The 22,172-nt window shown below is 37.8% G+C and overlaps 1 protein-coding gene and 1 pseudogene across 1 annotated transcript in view; one reads left to right on the top strand and one right to left on the bottom strand.

Annotated features, from left to right (window-relative positions):
* The window catches only part of ZNF292 (zinc finger protein 292), a 79,447-nt gene extending 60,779 nt beyond the window's left edge, over nt 1-18,668 (bottom strand). The window contains exon 1 of the mRNA XM_063097629.1: nt 18,501-18,668. Within this exon, the coding sequence (XP_062953699.1) occupies nt 18,501-18,668 (168 nt within the window). The remainder of the gene's footprint in view (nt 1-18,500) is intronic.
* LOC134378164 (DNA-directed RNA polymerase I subunit RPA43-like) lies at nt 3,960-4,863 on the top strand (annotated as a pseudogene).
* Nucleotides 18,669-22,172: the final 3,504 nt, after the last annotated feature.

The raw sequence follows: 22,172 nt of genomic DNA, 5'->3' as shown, positions 1-22,172 counted from the left end.
CTGATCTCATATTTAGAGATGACTAACAACAATGACTAAAATAGAACAACTATAACAATGTGCCAACATCACTACTCCTGTGCCCTGGGGATATTATTAAATAATGGTTTACTTGAACACAAGCACGGTGATATTAAGACAGTCGATCTGACAACCAAGAGGACTACTAAGTATCTAATGTCAGGTAGTGTATACAGCCTGGATATGCTGTACAAAGTCATGATTTACATTCCAGGTAGGACAGAGGAAACAGTATGAGATTTCATCATGCTACTCAGAATGGTGCACAATTTAAAACTCATGAATTGTTTATTCCTGAAATTCTCTATTTAATATTTTCAATCATGGTTGACTTTGGGTGACTAAAACCATGGAAAGCAAAGACAAGGATATGGGGGAGTACTGTACTGCTAAACAAAGAACCCTAATTAACAAATTCTTAAATAAGGCTATTACTCAAACTCCATTACAATAGTAAAGTGCTTACATTTACCTCTCTACTTTCCTGAAGTTTAGTTTCAAATGATTAAAGATTACTATTGCAAATTCCTTTATTACCCTAAAACAAATTTCAACAATCAACACAACACCTACCCAATCCCCCTAAAAAAGAAAGAAAAAATTCTGTTTTACTTACTTTGGGTTTTGCTTTTCTTGCTTGTTTTTTAAAAGTTAAATCCTAGTTACTTAACTTGGGCAAATTCGTGTATTTTATCTCTCTGTGCCTCAGCAGTCTCATATTTCAATAGGAATAATAACTACCTATTTCAGGAGAGGTTGTTGAGGATTAAATGAGTTAATTCTTTCTCTCCCTCCCTGCCCCCTCCCATGCACACATTCTGCACACGGCATTTAATAGATGTAAACTATGAGGAGTACTATTATTTATCACGCACTCATGTTTGCTTTATAAGAACTATACATACTTGGTCAAACTGAATCCTTACCCTGAATATGATACCCAATGTCAGAATTGAGATGAAACAAGAATGGTCAAGGTATTGATATTCAACTCTGTACCCCACAGATATGTACTATCAACTATGTTTCAGCAAATAGATAAATAAATATTTCTAAATCTAAAAAAAAAAATGGTCAAAGGAAGTATAATTTTCAGTAAGTAACGGCTTCTTAAAGGCACAAAAGTCACCCTTCCCTCAACAACTAAAACCATTTATTAAAGGAGAAAAGAGACAATCATTCAATAAGATTTTATTACAATTCAGTAAAATAGGCATGCATGGTTCCTGCTTTTAAAGAGCTCCAATGGTGGTGGTGGGTGGGGAGGGGTGAGAAAAGACAGTACAGGAATGAAACCGCCAAAGCTTGGTGACTGGCCCTGGAGGTGTGAGAAGGAAGAGCTAAAAATGACTCAAGATTTCAAAACTTAAGTTGGAGGGGGGCAGAGAAGATGCTACCAATACCAACGGGCTTTCTTTTTGGTAGGGAGTGGGGGAGGGAAAAGGAGAGTAGATAAGTTCCATTTCAAACATATTTAATTAGAAGTACCTACTGAACATCCACGGGCAAGAGTTTTACAGGTGGTTGAAAATGGGAGCCAAAAGCTAAGTCTAAAAAGAATGAACAACTGGAAATCTTCTCCTGGGTGAGTGACAGAAGATGCTGTTAGAGTGTGATTGCTGAAGATCAGTATGTAAAGCAAGGATTATCAACCTGGCCATCCTGAACCACTTTCTAGGATGAGAGAGAGTTCTGCCTCACATGATGATGAGGTGGGGGGAAATACATGAGGGTTGCTAATGAAAAGTGAAAGGAAGAAGAGAATATTGAGAGTGATGGAGTTCAGGACACGCTACCTCAAAATATGGCACATTGGTATTTCAGAAAACAGCAGGAGCAGGAAGGTCTCGCTGACCTCTCACCCTTCTCCCCTGAAACAGGCCATAAAAGAATTCTCTGACCTTCTTCTAAAGTAGATCATAAGACCCTCATTCCAGAGGTGCCCTCCCTATGCCCACAGGAGAGGAGCACCCTTATTTCTGAAGACACAGAGAAACAGAAGAATCTGAACAAATTCTTCAGGTTTTGAAAAATCTGCTACATTCCCTTCAGTTTATCACCACCACTGGATCCTACCCTCTTTGTCCCATCATACTTCCTCACTGTGGTCCACTCTTCATCAAACCTAAGCATACAAACACACAGGTTTCACTGTTTCTTTGAGTTTTCATTTCTAAAGGCCCCCTATGTCATGTAAAACTTACATGAAATAAATTTATAAGCTTTTCTCTTGTTAATCTATACGTTGTCATAGGTGCCTCAGCCATGAACCTAGTGATGGGTGAGGAAAAGATAATAATTTTTCTCTGCTACAGGGAAAAGCCACTAAATAATTACAAAATTTTGGATCTCGTCCTCTTTAATATATTAATAATAGCTACCATTTACTGTATACTTCCAGCAGCTGAAAGGAACACTGGGTGAAGACAATTAAGGAGCAGTCACAAAGGTAGAACCAGGAGAGGAGCATAAATAAATTGAAAGGAGATAAGCTTACATGGGGTCACAAACATTTTAAAGTGCCAACAGGGGCTGAGCAGACAGCCAATTCAGCTAAGAGCCATGTGTAAGTCCAACGTTGCTAGATCTTTTGATTTTCCAAGAGAAGCCAAAAATCCTCATTTGAACATGAAAGTTTATCATTTTTAAAACGCTGACAATTAAATTTTTTTGAAAACAATGTGTAGGCACATGAAATAGTCTTTGGGCTGCTGGACTGCTACTCAGGTCTACAGTTAATAAATAAGTACTACAAATATGCCAAGCAAGTGACCTTTAAAAGAACATTTTCTTTGATTTGGTGAGGGGCAGACTCCAAACTGCAATGGAAGGTAAAGAAATGAAGGCAATAAATATGGTGGTACCTTTCCAAGAAGACTGGCAATAAAGATTAGGAAACAAAATAAGTTAAAGAAAACCTTTTTTTTTTTTTTTTTTTTTTTTTTTTAAGCATGATAAGTTTCACATGTGGAGAAAAGGAGTCTGGAAGAGGCAAAATCTGAAAGTAGATGATCAATGAGGCAAAAAGATGAGAATGACATGTACATGTCTACAGGCTAAAGGACACAAGTGACAAAAAGTGATAAAGACACAAGAAAATGGAAAGGTTCTCTGAGGGGTTGGGGATCAAGTCCATAGATGAAAAGACCCACTTTGGAAAGGGAAGAGCCACCCAAGGAAGGAAATGAAAGATCCAGAGAAAATTTGAGAATAAGTTAGGGAAATGTATAAGATAAACTCGGTCTTCTCAATAAATTTTCAAAAAGAATTGAACATTAGCAATGAGTATATTTATGGAACTGTGTATGCATTTCACTATTATTAATATTTACTATTCCTATGATAAAGTACAATTTCTCTATTCATACTATATACACATCAGTGCCATGCTTCCAGAGAAATAGAATTCATTTAAAATCTTACCAAAAAAGAATTTAACGTGCATTAGTAAGACAAGAATAAGCAGCACAATTAAAAGTCTTTAAAAATTAAAGTATGAAAGTCTTCAATAATAGTTTTATTATGTCTCTAAGACAAGAACATTCATTATCTTTGGAAGAATAGAGAGAAGGAAGCAGTAGAATGAGGAAACACGAGAAAAAAAGCCTGTTTAGGAAGAAAATAATGTCAGAAGAGAACTATGCATGAACTTCCTTTGCAACCTCTGCCAATAGTACTGTTACATTCTAGATTAGTACTTGTCAAATTGTTCTGCAAAGGTAACCTTTCTATTTTATACATCAAGGTACCAGGTGAGACTTTGCGGGGGGGGGGAGGGAGTTCCCCTACTTTTTGTGAGTGTGTGTGAAAATCTGAAAACCACTATTTAGGTAAGAAACTAAATTGCACTTTACTAACACCAAAATGTATTTTACTAACACTACATGACTGCAGGTTGCTTAGAGGCACTGTGACCAAAGGTGGCCTCTGAGGAGCCCATGGTAGGACCATCCTGCCTTACCTGTTCTGCTGACTTATGCTGCTGCTCTGTGCTGGTGAACAGCCACTACTCCTGCCTGGTGGCTGGGCCACACTGTGTGTTGTTGGCCTGCTACTTTAACAGGAAACACACCAGCATCGAGAGCAGTTCCATGTGAAGCTTCTGCACTACTCCGAGAGCCTTGTATGTGTACTCATTACACATGATAACATCAAAATTGCAGGTGAACTTGGAGATACTTGTGATAGTCGAGGATACATTTACCTTAACAATAAAGCAGATTTTGTTATTTTCTGCCCTGAACCAGGACAAAACCTTTTGGGTGGTGTTAATGAAGTATCTCTAGCCGCACTGACTGTTTAGTACATGGGTGTTTTAACACCTTCATCCCTAAATCTGAGCACATGTCAGCTAAGCAGTGGCAAACCCTGGAGATAAACATGGGTGATGAACTAGCATTTCTTTTGGATTCAGATGCTGCTGGAGTATATTCTGCATTCAGGGAAAACTAAATATCACTAGTTTACAACCCAAGCGCTCTGAGGTTTCTGAAGAAGTAACAGAAACCAGCACTAAAAATAACTGTTGAAAAACCTTCAAAGAAGAAAAACAAAAAGAAAGACCCAAAGACATATGAAGTGACTGATGGTACCACAGAGCTAGCAGATTTTGCAGTTGCCACCCCAAAGAAAGAGACAAACTTACAGATTACTAATAATGTGAATGCCCTCTAGGAAGAGGAGCTGAAAAAGAAAAAGTACCAGGAAGATCAGAACCAGGACCTTATTTTCCAAGGCAGTGACGCCAGTAGTTACCAACGTGACCATTAAAAAAAAAAAAATGAAGAGGCTGAATTTACCTCACTTTTGAACTGCTCATCTAAAAAGAAAAGGGAAAAGTAATTTTTCTTTAGAGCATTTTAAATATGATTGTTTTTAAAAAATTGATTTATACACAATAGATAAATGTTTCAATGGTATGAAATTCTTGTGTAATCAGTGGTTTACAAAACAGGAAAGACTTGATTAGGCTTGCAGGGTTTTTGTGGTAAAATTAGAAAACTGACTACTAATTAGTTTGGGAAATACCAATATTATTAAAGTGCCATTTTATTGTATACAGAATAGAAAGGTAAGAGCTGCTCTCACTCTTGATTCTTACGTTCTTCCAGGTTTTCACTCTATATAAAATTACTTCCACAGGACTGGCCAGTTAGCTCAGTTGGTTAGAGCATGGTATTTTAAGACCAAGGTCAAGGACTTGGAATTCTTGTACTGGTCAGCTACCAAAAAAAAAAAAAAAATTATTTCTACATCTTAAGACTAGCAAAAGTACTTTATAATACAATAATATTCATATCACTTAAAATGAGTTAAGTTTGGGGGGTTTTTTGTTTTGTCTTTTGTAATAGGTTTCACATTTAGTCATTACATGCAATTTCATTTTGCTTTTCTAAAAACTCCGGGCACTTATGAGTTTCAGGTTTTCCTGTATCATGGCTACTACAGTATTTCTGATTTTTAACTTACAATGGTTTGCCAAAGGAGCTTCTGAAGTCTTCAGAGCTCTTAAGAACCATGCCACTACTGACTGTGTTGTGGGAAACAATATTCATTATTCTTGGCTTCAAGGTGGATATGCGGTGTTTTCTTTTTTTATTAAGTCTGACAGGATAAATGTGATTCTGACTAGTGGGGAATTTCCCAATTACTTTTTAATAACGAGTAGACTACTAGAAATTGTTTTGAAGAGAAAACAGCTGTTCACTGCTTTAATTGAGAAAATGCAGAATGTGTTTTGACTAACTGTAAAACACTGAATAATGAAATGCCAAACTGGTTGACAATGATAATCAATGCATGGCCATAGTCATTCATTTAACAGATAATTGACCATCTACTATGTGTAACACATCCTACTAAGGCCCAGGGATATAATGGCAAACAAGTAGATGTAGTTCCTTCTTCATGGAGTGTCACAGGAGAAACAGGTGCACGCACATAGATGCAATATAAATAGGAAAATACACAAAATTAGTAACTGCATTAAGTGCTATGAAGAAAAAAAGAATTGTCCATTCACTGTTACCTATGTTAATATCTGAAAATACATGAATGGTTGAATTGAACTTCCCATGACAGCCATTTTTGTTGCTCTTTATTTAGTACCAGACATAGTGCTTGTCTCACAGTTTAATGTTTGATAATGAATAAATTCTGCTAGTGGTATATCTTGATCTGAATCTATAACGATAGAATATAGAACTTGGAGGGCAGCAGACATTCACAACACTTGTCTACAAGTAGATGTGCCAGACAGTGGAAGGGTGCAGGCCAATGTCTTTCATTACAATTGAGAATTACAATGAGCTGTCATCATAAAATACATATCAGATTTTGAAGAGGTATAAAAAAGGAATGTAAACTATCTCAATTTTTATACTGATGAAATTATAACATTTTTGGTACAGACTAAATAAAATATGAAAAATTAAAAAGTTAATATTCTTTTATGAAGGAAAATTTGTACCTACCCATCCTAAATGTATTAATAGCTAACATTTACCCTGTATTTCCAGCACCATAATATGCAAAGTGCACTGTGAACATTATGCCTTAATCACAACAGCTTTAAGGCAAATATTATTATTACTTCCAGTCTATATGTGAGGACAGAGACAAAAAAACAAGCCTAAAGTCCCACAGGAAGTGATTGAGTTGAAAAATCAAACCATAGTTCAAAATCCATACTTTTAGTTACTGTGTAATCCTACCTTCCTCTATCCTCATTCCCAGCCTCTCGAATTCTAGGTTTAAAATTTTGGGCAAAAAAAAAAGGTTTCAGTTGTAAAGCCAATAATCTTTTCCTGGCACACACATCAACTAATACCCACATAACTTCCCTATCACAGACACAAAAGCATCTTTTATAAATTATTATAAAATCTAATCTTGTATGCTCTAACACGTAGGCTTCAAACAAGTTGATAAATCAGTAATTTAATGTTATTTTTCAAACTGATAATAATAATTTGAAAATAGTGGAATTATTGTTTTAAAATTATGTTAGATCATTATCATAAATAAAACATCCAAGGTGTTTCCAAAGTAGTCTAAGTGTAAACGAAAATGCTACTTTATATTACAGTAATCATTGTGAGTAACTGCCTTTGATTAATCCTAAGAACAACAAAACGTCTCCATTTAAAGGATAAAGAAACAAGAACATAATCTCCATTTCAGGGATAAAGAAACAAAGGAAAGCTATAAGTGGCATGCCATGGGTCACAATAAACAATTTTGAGAGAATTAAAGCCAGTGTCCTCAGAATCCAAGATTTCAATTCACAGTATCTAATGGGCTGTCAAGCGAAGTACACATGAAAGACAGAATCCAGGCTGTAGAATATTTTTGTCAAAAAACCCCCAAGATCTATAAAAGATAATTTTTGAGGGGAAAAAAAAAAATCCCACACCACAAATATTTTCATTCAATGTAAGTAAATCCTCAAAGTTCTTTTGGTGTTGAAAATAATTCCTTCTTAGGCAGCATTTGCAACAACAGATCATCTTTTTAGAAATATTTTATAAATAGGTCACAATATTAAACACACTAAGTCTGATTTATTTCTTGCCAACATATTCACCTGCACATATGGGGTTAATTCTTAATTACTAAAGAAGCAGTAGTTAGGACACAAGCATTTAGAAATGTTTCCTGTAAAGTATCTTCATGCTGATGATGAACTTCATGGTCAATTTGTTTGAGAATATAAATTTTATTCACAAGGTTATTTTATGTAAAGTGCAATATCTTATTCTAGGCAGACAAAGTTTTTTAAAAAATTTTCTTAATTGAGATTCAAAACAGTTACACAAATATGGATAAGTATCACTCTTTTAGTAAGTTTTTAATTAAATTTTGTTTTATTCTTTTGAAATAATATAATCTTGTAGAACTTTTGTTTAGAAAGCTGAAAATATAAATTAGCATTTTTTCAGAATATACATTGACAAGAATGTTAATCCTTTTGAATTAAATGTAAAATGATGTTTCCAGTTTTTTATGTTGGTTGAGATCTATAATTTTGCAATTAGGAAAAGAGATCAAGAATACATGCACACGCTTACTCAGAAAAATATAAAATGTAAACTATTTATTTTGAGTAAATAAAAGTTCTAAATGCCAGTTTTGATGATAATGGCTCATATTTTTAAAAAGTAGCAACATCATTTCTATTTACAGGAAATAATTTTTTCAGTATTACAAATAACTGCTTCAGTGAATTCTGGTAACTCAACTTAATGCAGGACTTAAATATAATATGACAGCTATTTGATATCTCTATAAAACTGTTTGGGATGAGGATCAAGCCAATTATTAATTACTGCTTTTAAATTTAGATTACCTCTTTCTAAATATAAAATATGTATCTAGGAGTTATGAATCTAATAAATAACACCACCTCGTATGTCAATCCCCTTCCCCACTACCTAACTGAGGCTTAATCCCCACTGTAACTGTTGAGGGTGGGAAATCCTATTACGGTGATTGAAAGACGGGGCCTGAAGAGGTGATTAGATTGTAGGACCATGCAATAGTGAATGGATTAATATAATGGTGGTCAGGGACATGGTTCTGAAAGCTTTAAAAGGAGAGCATACTAGGAGCAGTCTCTCTCTACTTCACCATTTTCACAATGTGATACCCTACCTTCACTGTTGCCACCACCAAGACCTTCACCAGCTGTGTTCCCTGGACTTTGGACTTGCAAGCTTCAGAAACTGAAAGCAATAATTTTTGTTTTCTTTATACAATACCCAGTTCCATGTATTTTGTTATAAGCAACAGAAACAGACTAATACAGTCAGGAGTCAGTAAGGACACCAAATGTTCCATATGAATACATTTTCCAGATATTTGAAAATTCTTTTTTTAAAGCATTGCTTAGTTTAAACCATTTAACCATATGTTTCAGTCTTCCTAAACAAATGTCTAATAAAATTTAACATTTTCTGATTACTCAGGGTCATATTGAGCAAGTATTATACAGGAATGATAAGATCCTTGGAGGAAAACTAGATAATCTGAGGCATTTAAATAGACTAAACAGTGCTTGATCTCACAGGTCTTCACACTAAATAAGGCACTGTTAGTAAAGCATCCAGTAGTGCCTGTTATGAACATTAACTCTCTTTCTCTTCAATTTGCTTGGTCTTGCCTCTAACTCCAAGCTTCACTCCATTTGCAAATTGTGGAAATTAGGTAAATTTCTTAACTTGTATGTAAACTAACATTTTGGATAATGGGAATCTGATTGAAAGTGAGACAGTATTCAGCCAAAGGTAAAGCAGAAGCTTTAAGAAGAGCCATTTATTTCGGTTCAGCCTTTATAGATTAAAAAAAAAAAAAAGGATTATACTCTGGATAATCACATTTGCTTTAATTTTGAATGGCAGTTAAGTGGCATTTTCTCAATCAGCCAAAAATTCCTACACAATCTTAGTTCAAATTATTTCCTCAACTGCATAAAAACCAAAATATATTTGACAAACAGGTTCTCCTAAATCTCATAATCTCATGAGTATTACAGAAAAACTAAATATACAAACAGCAGGGGTGGCATTAAAACGAAGAAGATTCAACAGTCAGTTTTACTTTAAGTGAAAAACAATTATACTGGAGAAAAAAATTAAAAACTTCAGGACTGCCCTCAGAAGTTTAACTTTCGCAAATTTCTCAATGAATGCCAGCTAACTATTTCTTTGCAAACAGTGCAGTGTCTGACACAAGTTAAGCACTGAGTAATTGCTAATGGAATAAACAAGTGACTTTTCCTGCTTCCTCAGTTCACTTCCTATTTTAAGAGAAAAATAGAACTTTTACTATTAAAATAGTTTTTCTACTAATAGAATAAAACAACAGTACAACCCACTTCAGGAAGAGTCAAGTGATTTTTTAACAACAACAGAACACTGGAGAAACAGGAAGCAAAATATACTGAATTTTGAACCTGGATTCTAACTACATCCTCACTCTGGGACCTTGGGCAAACCAAAATTCAAAGTGTTAATATCTGAGGGCTAATAAAACTCTGGGGGAAAACCTCAAACAAATACTTACTGAAAAGTTACTATAATCAAAGTATTATAGGTGCAATGAGGGAAACAAAAATCTACTTGGAGACACAGAGCACAAAGAGATAACAAGTTAAACTAGATGACTATCAGACAATAGAGAAATAAGGCAACAAATGCGCGCGCGCGCACACACACGACCCATGCATATTTTCCTAACCAAAAACTGACAAAGTTTGAAAAACAACTTTTAAATAGACTGAAAACAATTAAAGTTAAATTAAATGACAATGGAAAATCCATGATATACAAGCAACATGACATAAGTCTCTGACAGAAGTCAGAACTCTAGGGGCATGTGCAGACCAGAAAAGGTGTACTTGAAAAATATGTGAACATGTTGGGCATTAAGGTACAAGTAGAACTGAGGAGAATGACCCTAAAACCAGTTGTTTATAATGTCTTCTTTGTGACAGACACTCTGCTAGGTGCTTTCATCACTGTCTCCTCAACTACTCAACATGCGTAAGTATTATCATCCCCTTACCCCAGCCTTATTTTTTCAGACAAAGAAAGCATGACTTAGAGAACTAAGTGTCTTTCCCAGATTTAAGGGAGCTCATATTTGATCTCAAAGTCATTTGGCTTTCCTCTATGTAACACTGCAAACTTGTCTAAGCAAAGTCACAAAGGCAGTAATATGAACAGGTATAACTTGAGAAAAATAGACCAATTTAGATGGAGCAGAAACCTCCTGTAGAACAAGAGTGAAAGGTAAGGCTGAAAAAAGTAAACAATAGAGAAGGGAGAGCACTGGGTTCACACTTAAATTTAGATTTTATCCTGGGCACCAGTATTTCTCAAATTGGGTTCTGTGGACATAATGTTGGATTTCTTGCATTCACTGTAAGGGCTGAGCCTGTGGCGCACTCGGTAGCGCGCCGCGCTAGCAGTGCGGCGACACTCCCGCCGCGGGTTCGGATCCTATATAGGAATGACCGGTGCACTCCCTGGCTGAGTGCTGGTCACGAGAAAAAAAAAAAAAAAAAAGAAATTTTAAAGCTGTAGGGCTGAGCCCGTGGCGCACTTGGTAGAGTGCTGTGCTGGCAGCGCGGCGACGCTCCCGCCGCGGGTTCGGATCCTATATAGGACTGACCGGTGCACTCATTGGCTGAGTGCCGGTCACGAAAAAACGACAAAAAAAAAAAAAAGAAAGAAATTTTAAAGCTGTATTTTAATTTTGATGGTACTCCTAAATAAAATATAAGAATGTTCTGGGTCAGCTAGACTAAAAGGCCAGTTTAAAGGTAGCCCACCTTTGTATTTCTACTGAGTTAAAGTCCAGCAATTTCCTAAAACTATTTTCCCAACCGTTGGCTATGACCTAATAGTGGATCATCAGATCAAGAGCAACATTTTAAACATTCACTTGTTTAAAAGTGAAAACAGAATGCATTGTACACAGTAAGGGTAAGTACTGTTTTGTGATAATTTTATTTTCAGTGTGACAATTAAGAGGCAAGTAAAAAAAAAAGTTACATCTTATTATGAGCTGAGATTTAAAACTGACTAAAATCTACAGACTCACTCTCTTGGGTTTCTGAAAACTGAAATTTGAGAAACATTGTTACAAGTACTAGACTGACACTGAGGTAGGAAGACAAAGGCAGAACTTAGAGAAATTTCACAAACAGAAAAGAAGTTAAAAGCAAGTTCATCGGTTAAGAAAAAAGAAGTCCTAAGACTAGGACAAGAACTAGGATGCCATTATTAGGCTCTGTAAGGTAGAAATGACACAAAACACCGAATTCAGACCAGGTTTAATACAAACCATGGTAAATAAATAGGTAAATCCGCAAATTTTCTAAAGTCACAGCGATGAGATAGTATACCTTCTATTTAGAGAAACCACTAGAAATATCAGTGAGACCCTCTGGGGCCATTCAGTCCCAGACAACCTGCCAGCTGACTGGAGAACCACAAGTGGGCCCACAGATTTGTGAACAATAATAAAAATGGTGGTTCTTTTAAAGCCACTAAGTTTACTGGTAGTTTGTTACATGGCAATAACTAATAGGGGCTCCTTCAATTCTGAATTTTTTATTTTCATGCCTTATACTCGGAAAGGTAAGTCTTTAGATAATGTAACCATTTATCATCTAAGCTTACAAGGTTTATTAAAACTCCTTAGTTTGGCATCCTAAACCCTTAGTCTGGTTCTAACCTACCTTTTCTACACCATTTTTCATTCCACCCCAACATTTTTCTCCAAATGCCAGTTTTCCATTTCTCTGAGCTTTTATCCTCATCCCTTCCACTTCTCTTTGGTTATCCAAATCTCTTCAAGACTCAGGTAAATAGTGTCTTCCTTTCCTGCTGACTTTTTGTTTAAGTAATTTCAAAATGCTCTACTTCTCTCAATCAATACTCAACTTATTGTATTTACCACTAGACACTTTACTATCTAATGCTGTTGCTTTACCTTTAATATATGGCCTAGATTCTGTAAGCTCTTTGAGTGTAAAGATCCACTCCATAACTCCAGAGCTCCCTTAGTATTCCCACATAAAAGGAATTTAAATATCTGATTAAAATAAATTATAAAAAGATATATGTAACTAGGTTTTAACAAGTCTTCTTTGTTAAATATATGTACTTAGAGACCTTTTTTTTTTTTTTTTTTTTAAGTAAAGATAAGGGAGAGGAAGTAATGTTTTTCTTCTCTGATGTACTGTGCAACTCTCAATGAGGGGGAAAAAACTGAAAAAAACCCCACAATGAATCAAGAGGCTCTCCAGGAAAACAATACATAGTTAAAAGTTGCATGGTATGTTACAAACACACTAATGAAAGCAAACTTTATATTTTATAAATATAAGAGAATACTCACACATTGGTTAATTTTGTAAACTGGATTTATCTGTGGAAGTTGGGAAAGATAATGTAATATTTCATCTTTAAGAGAATCTCAAGGAAAATAAGTGCTGCAGTAGTTTCATAGTTAAACTATGTTTTCAAAAATCCTGTTTTGCAGGTTATAAAATGTGGTGGGCAACTGCAGAATACATCTTCTTTCCTCATTTAAATACAGGACCAAAAAGTATCACGAAGGGGGGGCAGCAAAGCTTAGTAAAGTTTTCCCCTTTGCTAAAACTGATAAAAGCATATTCTGGAAAGTGGATTTTAATATCTCCAGCATGCAATGATACTAATTAGGAACATTTAAAAAATTATTTCCCATGAGCATTATCTAAACTTTAAAGTTTAAATGAGTCATTACTCCCTCAATACCTAAAGTAATTATAACAAATTAACAAGCAAGCCATCTTTTCTTCATATTTGAAGTGTCCTACAAATTAACTTAAGATAGGCTCGAACAGTCAAAAGAAACACGTCAATTTTTTTTTCAAGAAAAATGCTTAGACACTTTCAAAGATTTTGCCACTATAATTAAAGCTAAGCAAAACGTGCTGATAAAAGAATCAACTTGTATCAAACTGGTGAGACAAAAAATATACAAACAAATGTTTCAAATGCATAATTCAAATACTCAGGAGCTCTCCTAACAGTTTTATTTTGGTTTTTATTTCTTGTACCATTAAGGCACTAACGATGGTTAATAAAGATAATGATGTCTAGCTCAAATCATAACTTCTCTGATACAACACAGCCTGAAGTGCTTACTACCTACACAGAACTCTTTATTAAAATTACTTTACATAAAATTAACTTATTCCCCTAAATATCCAACAACAATTAACTGATTAATTAGACACAGCCATAGACCAAAATCATTGTACAGTTGTGAAACAGAAAGCCATAGGTTACCTGAGCAGCTATGAAAAGATCTCAAAGATACATATTTTAGGTGGAAAAAAAAAGATGCAGTGTAGTTATCTTTAATTTTTTAAAAAGAGCAAACTCTTCTGGAAACTATTAGGGGATTGTCTTGGTGGAAGAAGACCAAAGATCTGGGGTCGGAAGAAGATCAAGTTTTCATTGGGCACTCTTTATTTATTTATTTATTTTTTTCTTAACCACTTCAATGTACTACATTTTCGATTCAAAAAAAGACAATTAAAAATAAAGCAAAACTAACTTGTTAATGATACACTGCTTTTGGACATCTCTTCAACTGTCATCTTGAAATGACATTTAAATCTTATCTTATTAATTTACATCCTATTAGAATCTTCTGTATTTTATATCCCCTATAACATCTAAACCTAGGTCCCCGCATATAGATACTTTCATAAAAGTACAGAATGTCAGTTATATCAAATCTTTTTGCTTTAATCAGGAAAATTAGATTAAATGCTGAATTCAAATGCTGAATTTGCTACCCTTTTTAACCTAGTAAAAGCAAATTGTTTTAATAATTGTTTAAGTTATTGTTTGTAATTTCTGCTAAGAAAGTAGGAAGTTTCTTGACCTCTCATGCTCAATATAAATTATATTTACATACTTGTATGGATGAATATCATTTACCTGGACCTATTCCAGATTAACCACATTTCTGGAGTTTAGTACCTTAATATGAAAAGAGCATAACAACTAAAAAAATAATCTTCTAAATATATTCTTTTTGTGTTCAGTGTTTCTCAAAAGGGTGCTGTGGGTATTCAGGCACAGTCATAAGTTTCCATGTGGTGGGACTGTCTTGATCACTTCAGAAAATTTAGCATCCACGCTCATGGGCCCTCTCTTGAAAAGAGGACTGGAGAGGGAAAAAGCGCTATGCCCAGCTGAGAAGCACTGCTGATATGAATTAAGGATCATTACTATATTCACTACATATAAAAATTGGCTATGGTTGGAACCTATAACCAATTGTGGGTTTTACTACATTCTCCAGTGTAACATATAAAATATATATTTCCTTAGTTATATATTACACTCACATTTCCACAACTGCAATTCAACCCTTTAAAATAGCCACCAGAAGATAAAAGACTAATAACAGTTACAATCAACCAGTCATCCAGCCCAGTATATAATGCTGTCAGCAAACATCATGCTCCAAGAAATTATTCTTCAACCATTACAATGACTTAATTTTTTCAGTGAGCGATTATTTTAAAATCCTTTTAGAAGAACTCCTCTGTTGAAATGCTTCTGTTTAAACTCACAAATAACCTTCCATTGCATCTCAGAGGTAAAAGATATAAATCACAATTTAATTCAATTATCTACCTTCCTCCAGAGACTGTAAGCTTTTTGAAGCCAGGGACCATGATCATGGTTGCCCAGCCCATATATAATATGTATTCAACAAAAATCCTGAAAGAGTGAATACTAGCAAAGTCTAGTACAATAACCAGTCCAAGAAGTTCCAACTATATGTAGTAAAGTTCCAATGTTTATATGTAGTAAATATAGGAATGATCCTGAAACAAGTAAATGCAAGAAATTACTTTCGGTTACCCTATATTCTTAATCTAAGTCAATTTTAAGAAAATTAGTAAGAGCTGACTACATCACCCATATTAAAGCTTTTTTTTTTTTTAAAGAAATTTAAATTTGACACTCTCATATGCCCATCCTACACCTACTCTTCTTCCCTCCCACTTAAGCTTTAAGCAAATGTTCATTTAAATAAGCAAAAGTGGGGCTGTTTCCAGGAAGCAACCCAATACAAAGAGCAAAACACCACTGTTAACAATAAGAAAAACATACTGAATGTCTTTCATTTCTATTCCACTTCTCAGTACTTGAGAAATTTGCTACTATCCTACCTCAATCAAAAAGAAAGAAAATCTATAAAGCAGGGGTCATAACCAACTTCTATTTTTGTGGATTTCACTACATTCTCCAGAAACTCACCTTTTCTTAAGGTAAAAATTCAAATAAACTAATCCATTTTTTAAAAAGTAATTGTAACAATGAAGATTACACAAACACTGAACATCCGTACTGACAGAATACTAACTCTGAAGCCCACTGACAAACATTCATTCATTTTTGCCTTCTTAAAGCATGTGAATATCCCAGTTTTACAGGAAAAGATACAAAAAGTTAAATGATAATCTCAAGGTTAGAAACCACGACATAATTTCTAGCACTATTTAGATTGCTCCAATAAATTCTATAATTGCTAACTACTCCTTTACTCAACTTCATTTCTAAATGCTAGGTAATAATGGCTAAGATACAATTGCAAAGAAACAGTTAATGTTTCAAGTGACCTCCCACTTGACACAATTACTAAAATAAATTCGTTACTTTTTAAAATAAAATTTAGAAAATGTTCTAGAGGAAATCAAACATCAGATACACTTTGTATCTACTCAAGTAATGGAGACCACTTTTAAGTGCATTTAAATTATTGTGAAATTGTAGTGCATTAAATATTTTATAATTTTTGAAATCCACAAACCCAGCATTTCTTTCATACTGTTTGACGTTTTTTGTTAGTAGCACCAGTCAATAAAAATAGTTTGTGTGGTAAGACTAATTACTTAATAAAACTAATACCTAGATAGAAAAAATTAATTTCATTGACTTTTAAAATGCCATTTCATCCATTAAAAAATATTTTTGAAGTGATAACTTTACGATGTCACACACCTTTCAAAAAGTTCAGCTTGTATGAAATTCCATTTTCCCAGAATTATTAATCCTGTTCATAAATGCTGCTGGCCAAAAGTATTTACAGTTATTAGCCTTAAAACCATCACTGGACACTATTAGGGGGAAAACGTCTTTAAGCAAAGCTAGACTTTAATACTGTTCACTGATTAAAAAGCTGACTCTATAAATGAAAAGCTTTGCATCATACTGAAACAATTTTTTATATCTAAAATAAAACTTTACATCTAAAGACCAATTAAGAACGAGTGGGTACGACTGCACAAAGAAACTGGCAAATTTCAACAATTCTTTAATACTAGGATTCAAAGGAATGACAGAATAACTTTGCCACAGGTATTCACAAGACCTGTTACCTTCAGTGGGGAGTTTTCACATTGTATTTACTCCTAGACAAGTCACCACTTGATCTCAAAGTGTTATTTTTTTTTTTTAAGGTAATGAACAACCATCAAATAATTCGTGACAATAAAGTCCATACAGCAATGGAGATTCCTTTGTATGTGATCAAGTATCCCTGATCTCATAAGGAAAGATTTCAGAATTTGGAGACTAAAAAAATAAGTGAAATGCTAAAATGGTCCATCACTATTCAACCTTAATGTCAACATCTTTCCAAAACAAATCCTCTATGTGATACCTTCACAAGTTAACTCTAAATGTGACCTGTATAAATTGTCTTTTTCCTCCTCAAGAAGACAATCTAACCAAAATGTTCACCAGAGCCAGCAATACCACCTTGAAATTTCAAATGTAACTGGAGGGCTTGTAATCAAGTCCAAACGTAGACCGAAACTCCCCGATTTCTATCATGAGCAAACAGTGTTATTAACATTCCAGATCCTGACTACAACGCAGTTACTGGTAAGCAGTGTCCTTGGGCAGGAAAGGGAAGGAAAGGTCTGAAACTGACCAGAACACAGGTCCACAAGAACCTCGATCCTGTTCTGTTTCACCAAGAGGCCAAACAGAAAAGATTCCAAGAAATCGGAGGGGTGTAGGGGTGTGTAAGGGTGTGTAGAGGTGTGTGTGTGTGTGTGTGTGTGCGTGTGTGTGTAGAGTGAGATAGGGAGGGAGAAGGGTAGAGGAAATCATGCCCCGCAAAAGGTGAAAGCAAATGAGAAACGGACTGTGAAAAAACCGCCCCAAAGGGACATTCGACCCTGGGACAGATGTACAGGGACAGTTCTCCTCCCACCAAGGAGAGCAACCTTCACTATGGAAGCGGAGCACCAAGCAAGCAAAAGCAGGAGGGGACAACCTCCGCTACCGCCCCCTCCCAAACGTCTCGCCAGCTAAAAGGGGTCGGCGGGGACCGCTCCTTGAAACATCAACAAAGGCCCCTTCAGTCCTAAAGCGAAACTCGAACAACAAAGGCCCCGAGACAGCGAGGACGGGGCCGGGGGCGGGACGGATGAAAGCAGTGGAAGGCAAAGGAATCAAACCAGTGGGGGCGGAGGCCCGTCGGAGTGGGAAGCAGCGGCGCAGAGGCGGGAGGCGCGGTAATCCCCAGTGCACAATGAGAGGAGGAGGAAGAAGACCTGGCCTCCATTCCCCTCGTACGCTCTTCAGTGCTCGCCGTCTACATCTCCTGTGCCACGGGGACCGCGCAGTCCCGAGTTCAGGGAAGGAAAGAGGAGGGGGGATTTTCCGCCCTGACCACAACCCCCTTCCCCCAGGCAGGAGGTGCAGACAACATCCACCGCCACAACAGCAGCCACACAAAGGCGCCTTCCTCTCATTCCCCAGTCCAGCCAGGGCGGCGGCGCAGACGATGCCAAAGCAGCGACGACCACCGCTCGGCCGCCTAAAGCTCGCTAGCCCTCTTCCCCCTCTAGCTGGGGAAAGGGGGAGGGGACCCCCGGGCGCCCTCACCTGGCACAGCTGCTGACAGTACTCGGTGGCCGCTTCCACGGCCGGCACTCGGCTCTCCCGCAGTTGTCGCTCCAGCTCCTGGAGCCGCTCGCCCAGGCGCTGCAGCTCCGCGACGCAGCCGCCTCCACCGCGACTCAACCTCTCCTGCTCGGCCTCTTCGTCCGCCATCTTCACACCCCGCTCCGTCGCGTACGCACCTGGGTCACGTGATAACACAATGCCACGTTCGGTGGGGTCACGTGCCGGGCGCGCTCGCACGCCGCCGAGCACGTACAAAGGGCACGGTAGGAATGGGGGGGCGGGAAGAGTGGCGCGAGAGAGCCCGAGGGAGGCGAAGGCAAGGGGAAAGGAGAAGGGCGGGGTGGGGTGGTGCAGAAAACCGCGGTTTACTTACCCAGAGCGGGAAGTGGGCAGCAGCGGCCGACAGGGGCGGACCGGTGGAGGCCTGCTCTCGGTCACGTGGGCGCCGCGACAGGAAAAAGCCTCGGGAGGGGCTGCCCTCGCAGGCGTCCGGATCCCGACGCGGCTTTCCCCAGTCCCCGAAGTCTTCTGCGGACATATACCCCTGTTCCCCAAATCGACGGCACAAGAAAAGCGCTAGGTGGCCTGGGACAATGGCTGCATTTGCGGTTGGCCTGTAGACAGGCCAGAGGCAGAAGAAGAGGGAGAAGGTAAAACGCACCCATGGACCACAAGCTGGAGAGCCAAGGCGGGCCTATGAGCTGTCAGAATTGTCCCAGACTTCTCACCAGGTGGGTGAGGAGGGATTTAGAGCGTGAGGTACTAGATGTCGCCCCATTCGATTCTCCTCAGCCCCAAGAACGCTTCGCCCTTGGAAACACATTCTCTCGGGGGTGGAGGCAACAAAGGAAAATAACAATTGGGTCAGAGCAGAATGAAGTTCAATCCTCAGGATGGAGAACGGAGCAAAGTCTTGAAAAGCATTGTTTAAAAGAATTCACACAAACTATGGAATTGTGGACGTTGTAACAAGATAACTCTTAAACCACGAATATATGTCTAGAACAAGTGATAACCAACTAATCTGTCTCACAGACTACATATGAAAGCTCTTGAAAAGAAAGTAGGTCAAGGAAAAACAGCAATAAGGACTCCATTAAGAATTATAACGGAGAGGAAATTGATGCTAAAATAAAAGAATAAGGTAGTCGAGTTTATTATAAATATCAACAGCATTTTCCCCCCTGGTGCTACAAATAGAGATGGCATTCTGAACCATGTTTTACTTACAAGCTTAAAGGAACGAATACTTGGCACTTGAATAAGAAGAGGTACTACAAAAATCCAAGTACTTAACCCTAAAGTTCTTAATAAAACTATTATTTTGTTAGTATTAGAGCATTAGACAGGTCTTTCTTACAGTTAGTCTAACAGAAATTCAGGAACAATGATATTGACGAGGCACCTAGACTTTTCACGTACTATAGTCTGACTGAAGTATATTTTTCTAATATAAGCATCTAAAATAGAAAAAAATTCTACTGTGTGCAGTGTCCTCTTCAAGAGATTTCTAGTATTAATGGAAAGTGTTCTAGATAGTATGTTGTTCAGAATGAATGTTTTATAATGCTTCAGTGGTGGTGATATTTTTAAAGTGGCATTATATAAGGTGAGCAGACATAACTAAACCCCTTAGGAAATACAGTATCAGTTAGTATTACATATTAACAAAGTAGAGACTAGAGTACATTCGAAGGCTATGAAGAGGGATACAATTGTATCAATGAGCTGAAAAAGCAACAATTAAGGCAGTTAATGATTTTTATTTATTTATTTTTTTGGCGGCTGGCTGGTAAGGGGTGACTTAATATTTGCAGCTCACTTTTCCAAGTATTTTAGATATCCAAACCAGGTTTCACTAATTTATGTTAAGATTCCAGTGAAAAATATAAAATGTGAGAAATATGAGACTAGCTAAAGGTACTAGAAGATCAAGGACAGATAAGGTATCAAAGGTTAGCAGAGTTCATTATTACTTCAAGTATAAAGGCTTACATCACACCTAATCTATAGAAAGAAAGCGGGGAGCAAGAGAAAGATCCAAAGAGAAGTATAACCAAATATTGATTTTTAAAAGAATTGCCTGAGAATTTAGGTCATTTCTACCTCTTGACTATGATAACCCTAAAACGAAAGAGACTTGGTTAGCAAATTTATACTGAGCACTGTTATGGTCTGGTAGATGTCCGTCTCATGGATAGCTGTGTCCTCCACTTTTATTTGGTATCTGTGAACCCTACCTCCCTATTCCTCCATTTCTTCCCTTTTGCATACATGAAGATATGTTTAGAGCCTACAAGTAATGTAAGAACTGGGGGTGAGTGGTGTTAGCTAATACTTATTGAGTACTTTAATATTTGCAGGTACTGCTTGGTTTGGAAAAATCAGAGTTGAATAAAATCTATCCCTTGAGAAATCTTAGTTTTGTAGAAAAGTGACCTGAAATGGCAATGCATACAATATGGCAAGTAATCTATTATGAAAATGAATGTAGATTCAACTCCGAACATCAAAGTAGTCTAAGGTGATAACTAGAATGTCCGACAAATCTCTGCAGAAGTGCAGTTTTTAATTTTTTTTTTTTAGTTAAATGAAGAAGTTTGGAAATACTATCCCTTGACAGGTCTACCTTGTCTTGGAGAGCTCAGAAATCTCATTCTTATCTATAGAAGAGATGTATCAACAAGTACGCACGACTTATTGTGCCTAAATCCATTTGTTCTTTAAAAACCAAGCTGTCAGCTTACACGAACCATCACACACACACACACACACTCACGCACTTTCATACACCCTTACTGAGATATTCCTAGGGGAATCAGAATAAGACCCTGGGGCAAGAGATACCACGTTTCTCGGAATCTCATTATCCGCGCCTTGAGTACCCCTGCCCATTTTGAACACAGCACGACTGCTATAGTCGTGGAATAATCATACGGAACTTCATTCTCAAGAGACTCAATTTCAGAATAAATCTGGAAGAAAGATATAACCCCTTATCCCCACACCCGGGATCAATAAAGCTGGGGAGACTCTTGGGGAAGGGGACGCCTGCAAAACGGTCGTGCGTGCCTGCTTCTTGAGTTCTTTGGATTGTACTGGCTCTCACAGGCCAGTGCACCCTTTTCCTAGAATTCTTGAAATAGCAAGGCTTAAGGACAGGAAGGGAGCTGGGTTGTGCCTGCTACGAGGGCGAGGGGGCAGCGCAGAGCCAGAGGGTCCCACCGGGGATGCCGCGAGCGCGGCGTTTGCGCAAGACAAATCGCTCCGGGCTAGGGCCCGGCAGGTCCTTGCCACCCCCGCCCCAGACAAACCCCGTGGCCCGGCCCTTGCCCCAGCACTCGCCCCAGCACTCGGGAAGCAAGCACGAGGCCGGGGGATGACAGAGAGCGCGCGCCATTCTCGGGGCGCTGTTTCTCCCTCCCCCGGCTTTCGCTCTGGGCCCCGGGAACGGAGAAGGTGCGCAGGCCTGGGGCCCAGGCAGGCCCCACTCGCTCCGTTCTGCGCCGCTAACCCTGTCTGCCCCTCCCCACCCGGCCGAGGCCAAACTCGGCTCTTCCGACCGCGGCCCGGCGCTTGCGTGCTCCACAGCAGCGCGGGTGCTCGCATCTCCGTCCAGGCGCAGCCGGAGCCTAGTGGCCGCAGCCCCGG

Source organism: Cynocephalus volans, chromosome 5 (assembly GCF_027409185.1).
Source record: "Cynocephalus volans isolate mCynVol1 chromosome 5, mCynVol1.pri, whole genome shotgun sequence".
Classification (NCBI taxonomy): Eukaryota; Metazoa; Chordata; class Mammalia; order Dermoptera; family Cynocephalidae; genus Cynocephalus; species Cynocephalus volans.
The sequence above is the reverse complement of the archived record's forward strand: the minus strand, read 5'-3'. Positions and strand labels throughout refer to the sequence as shown.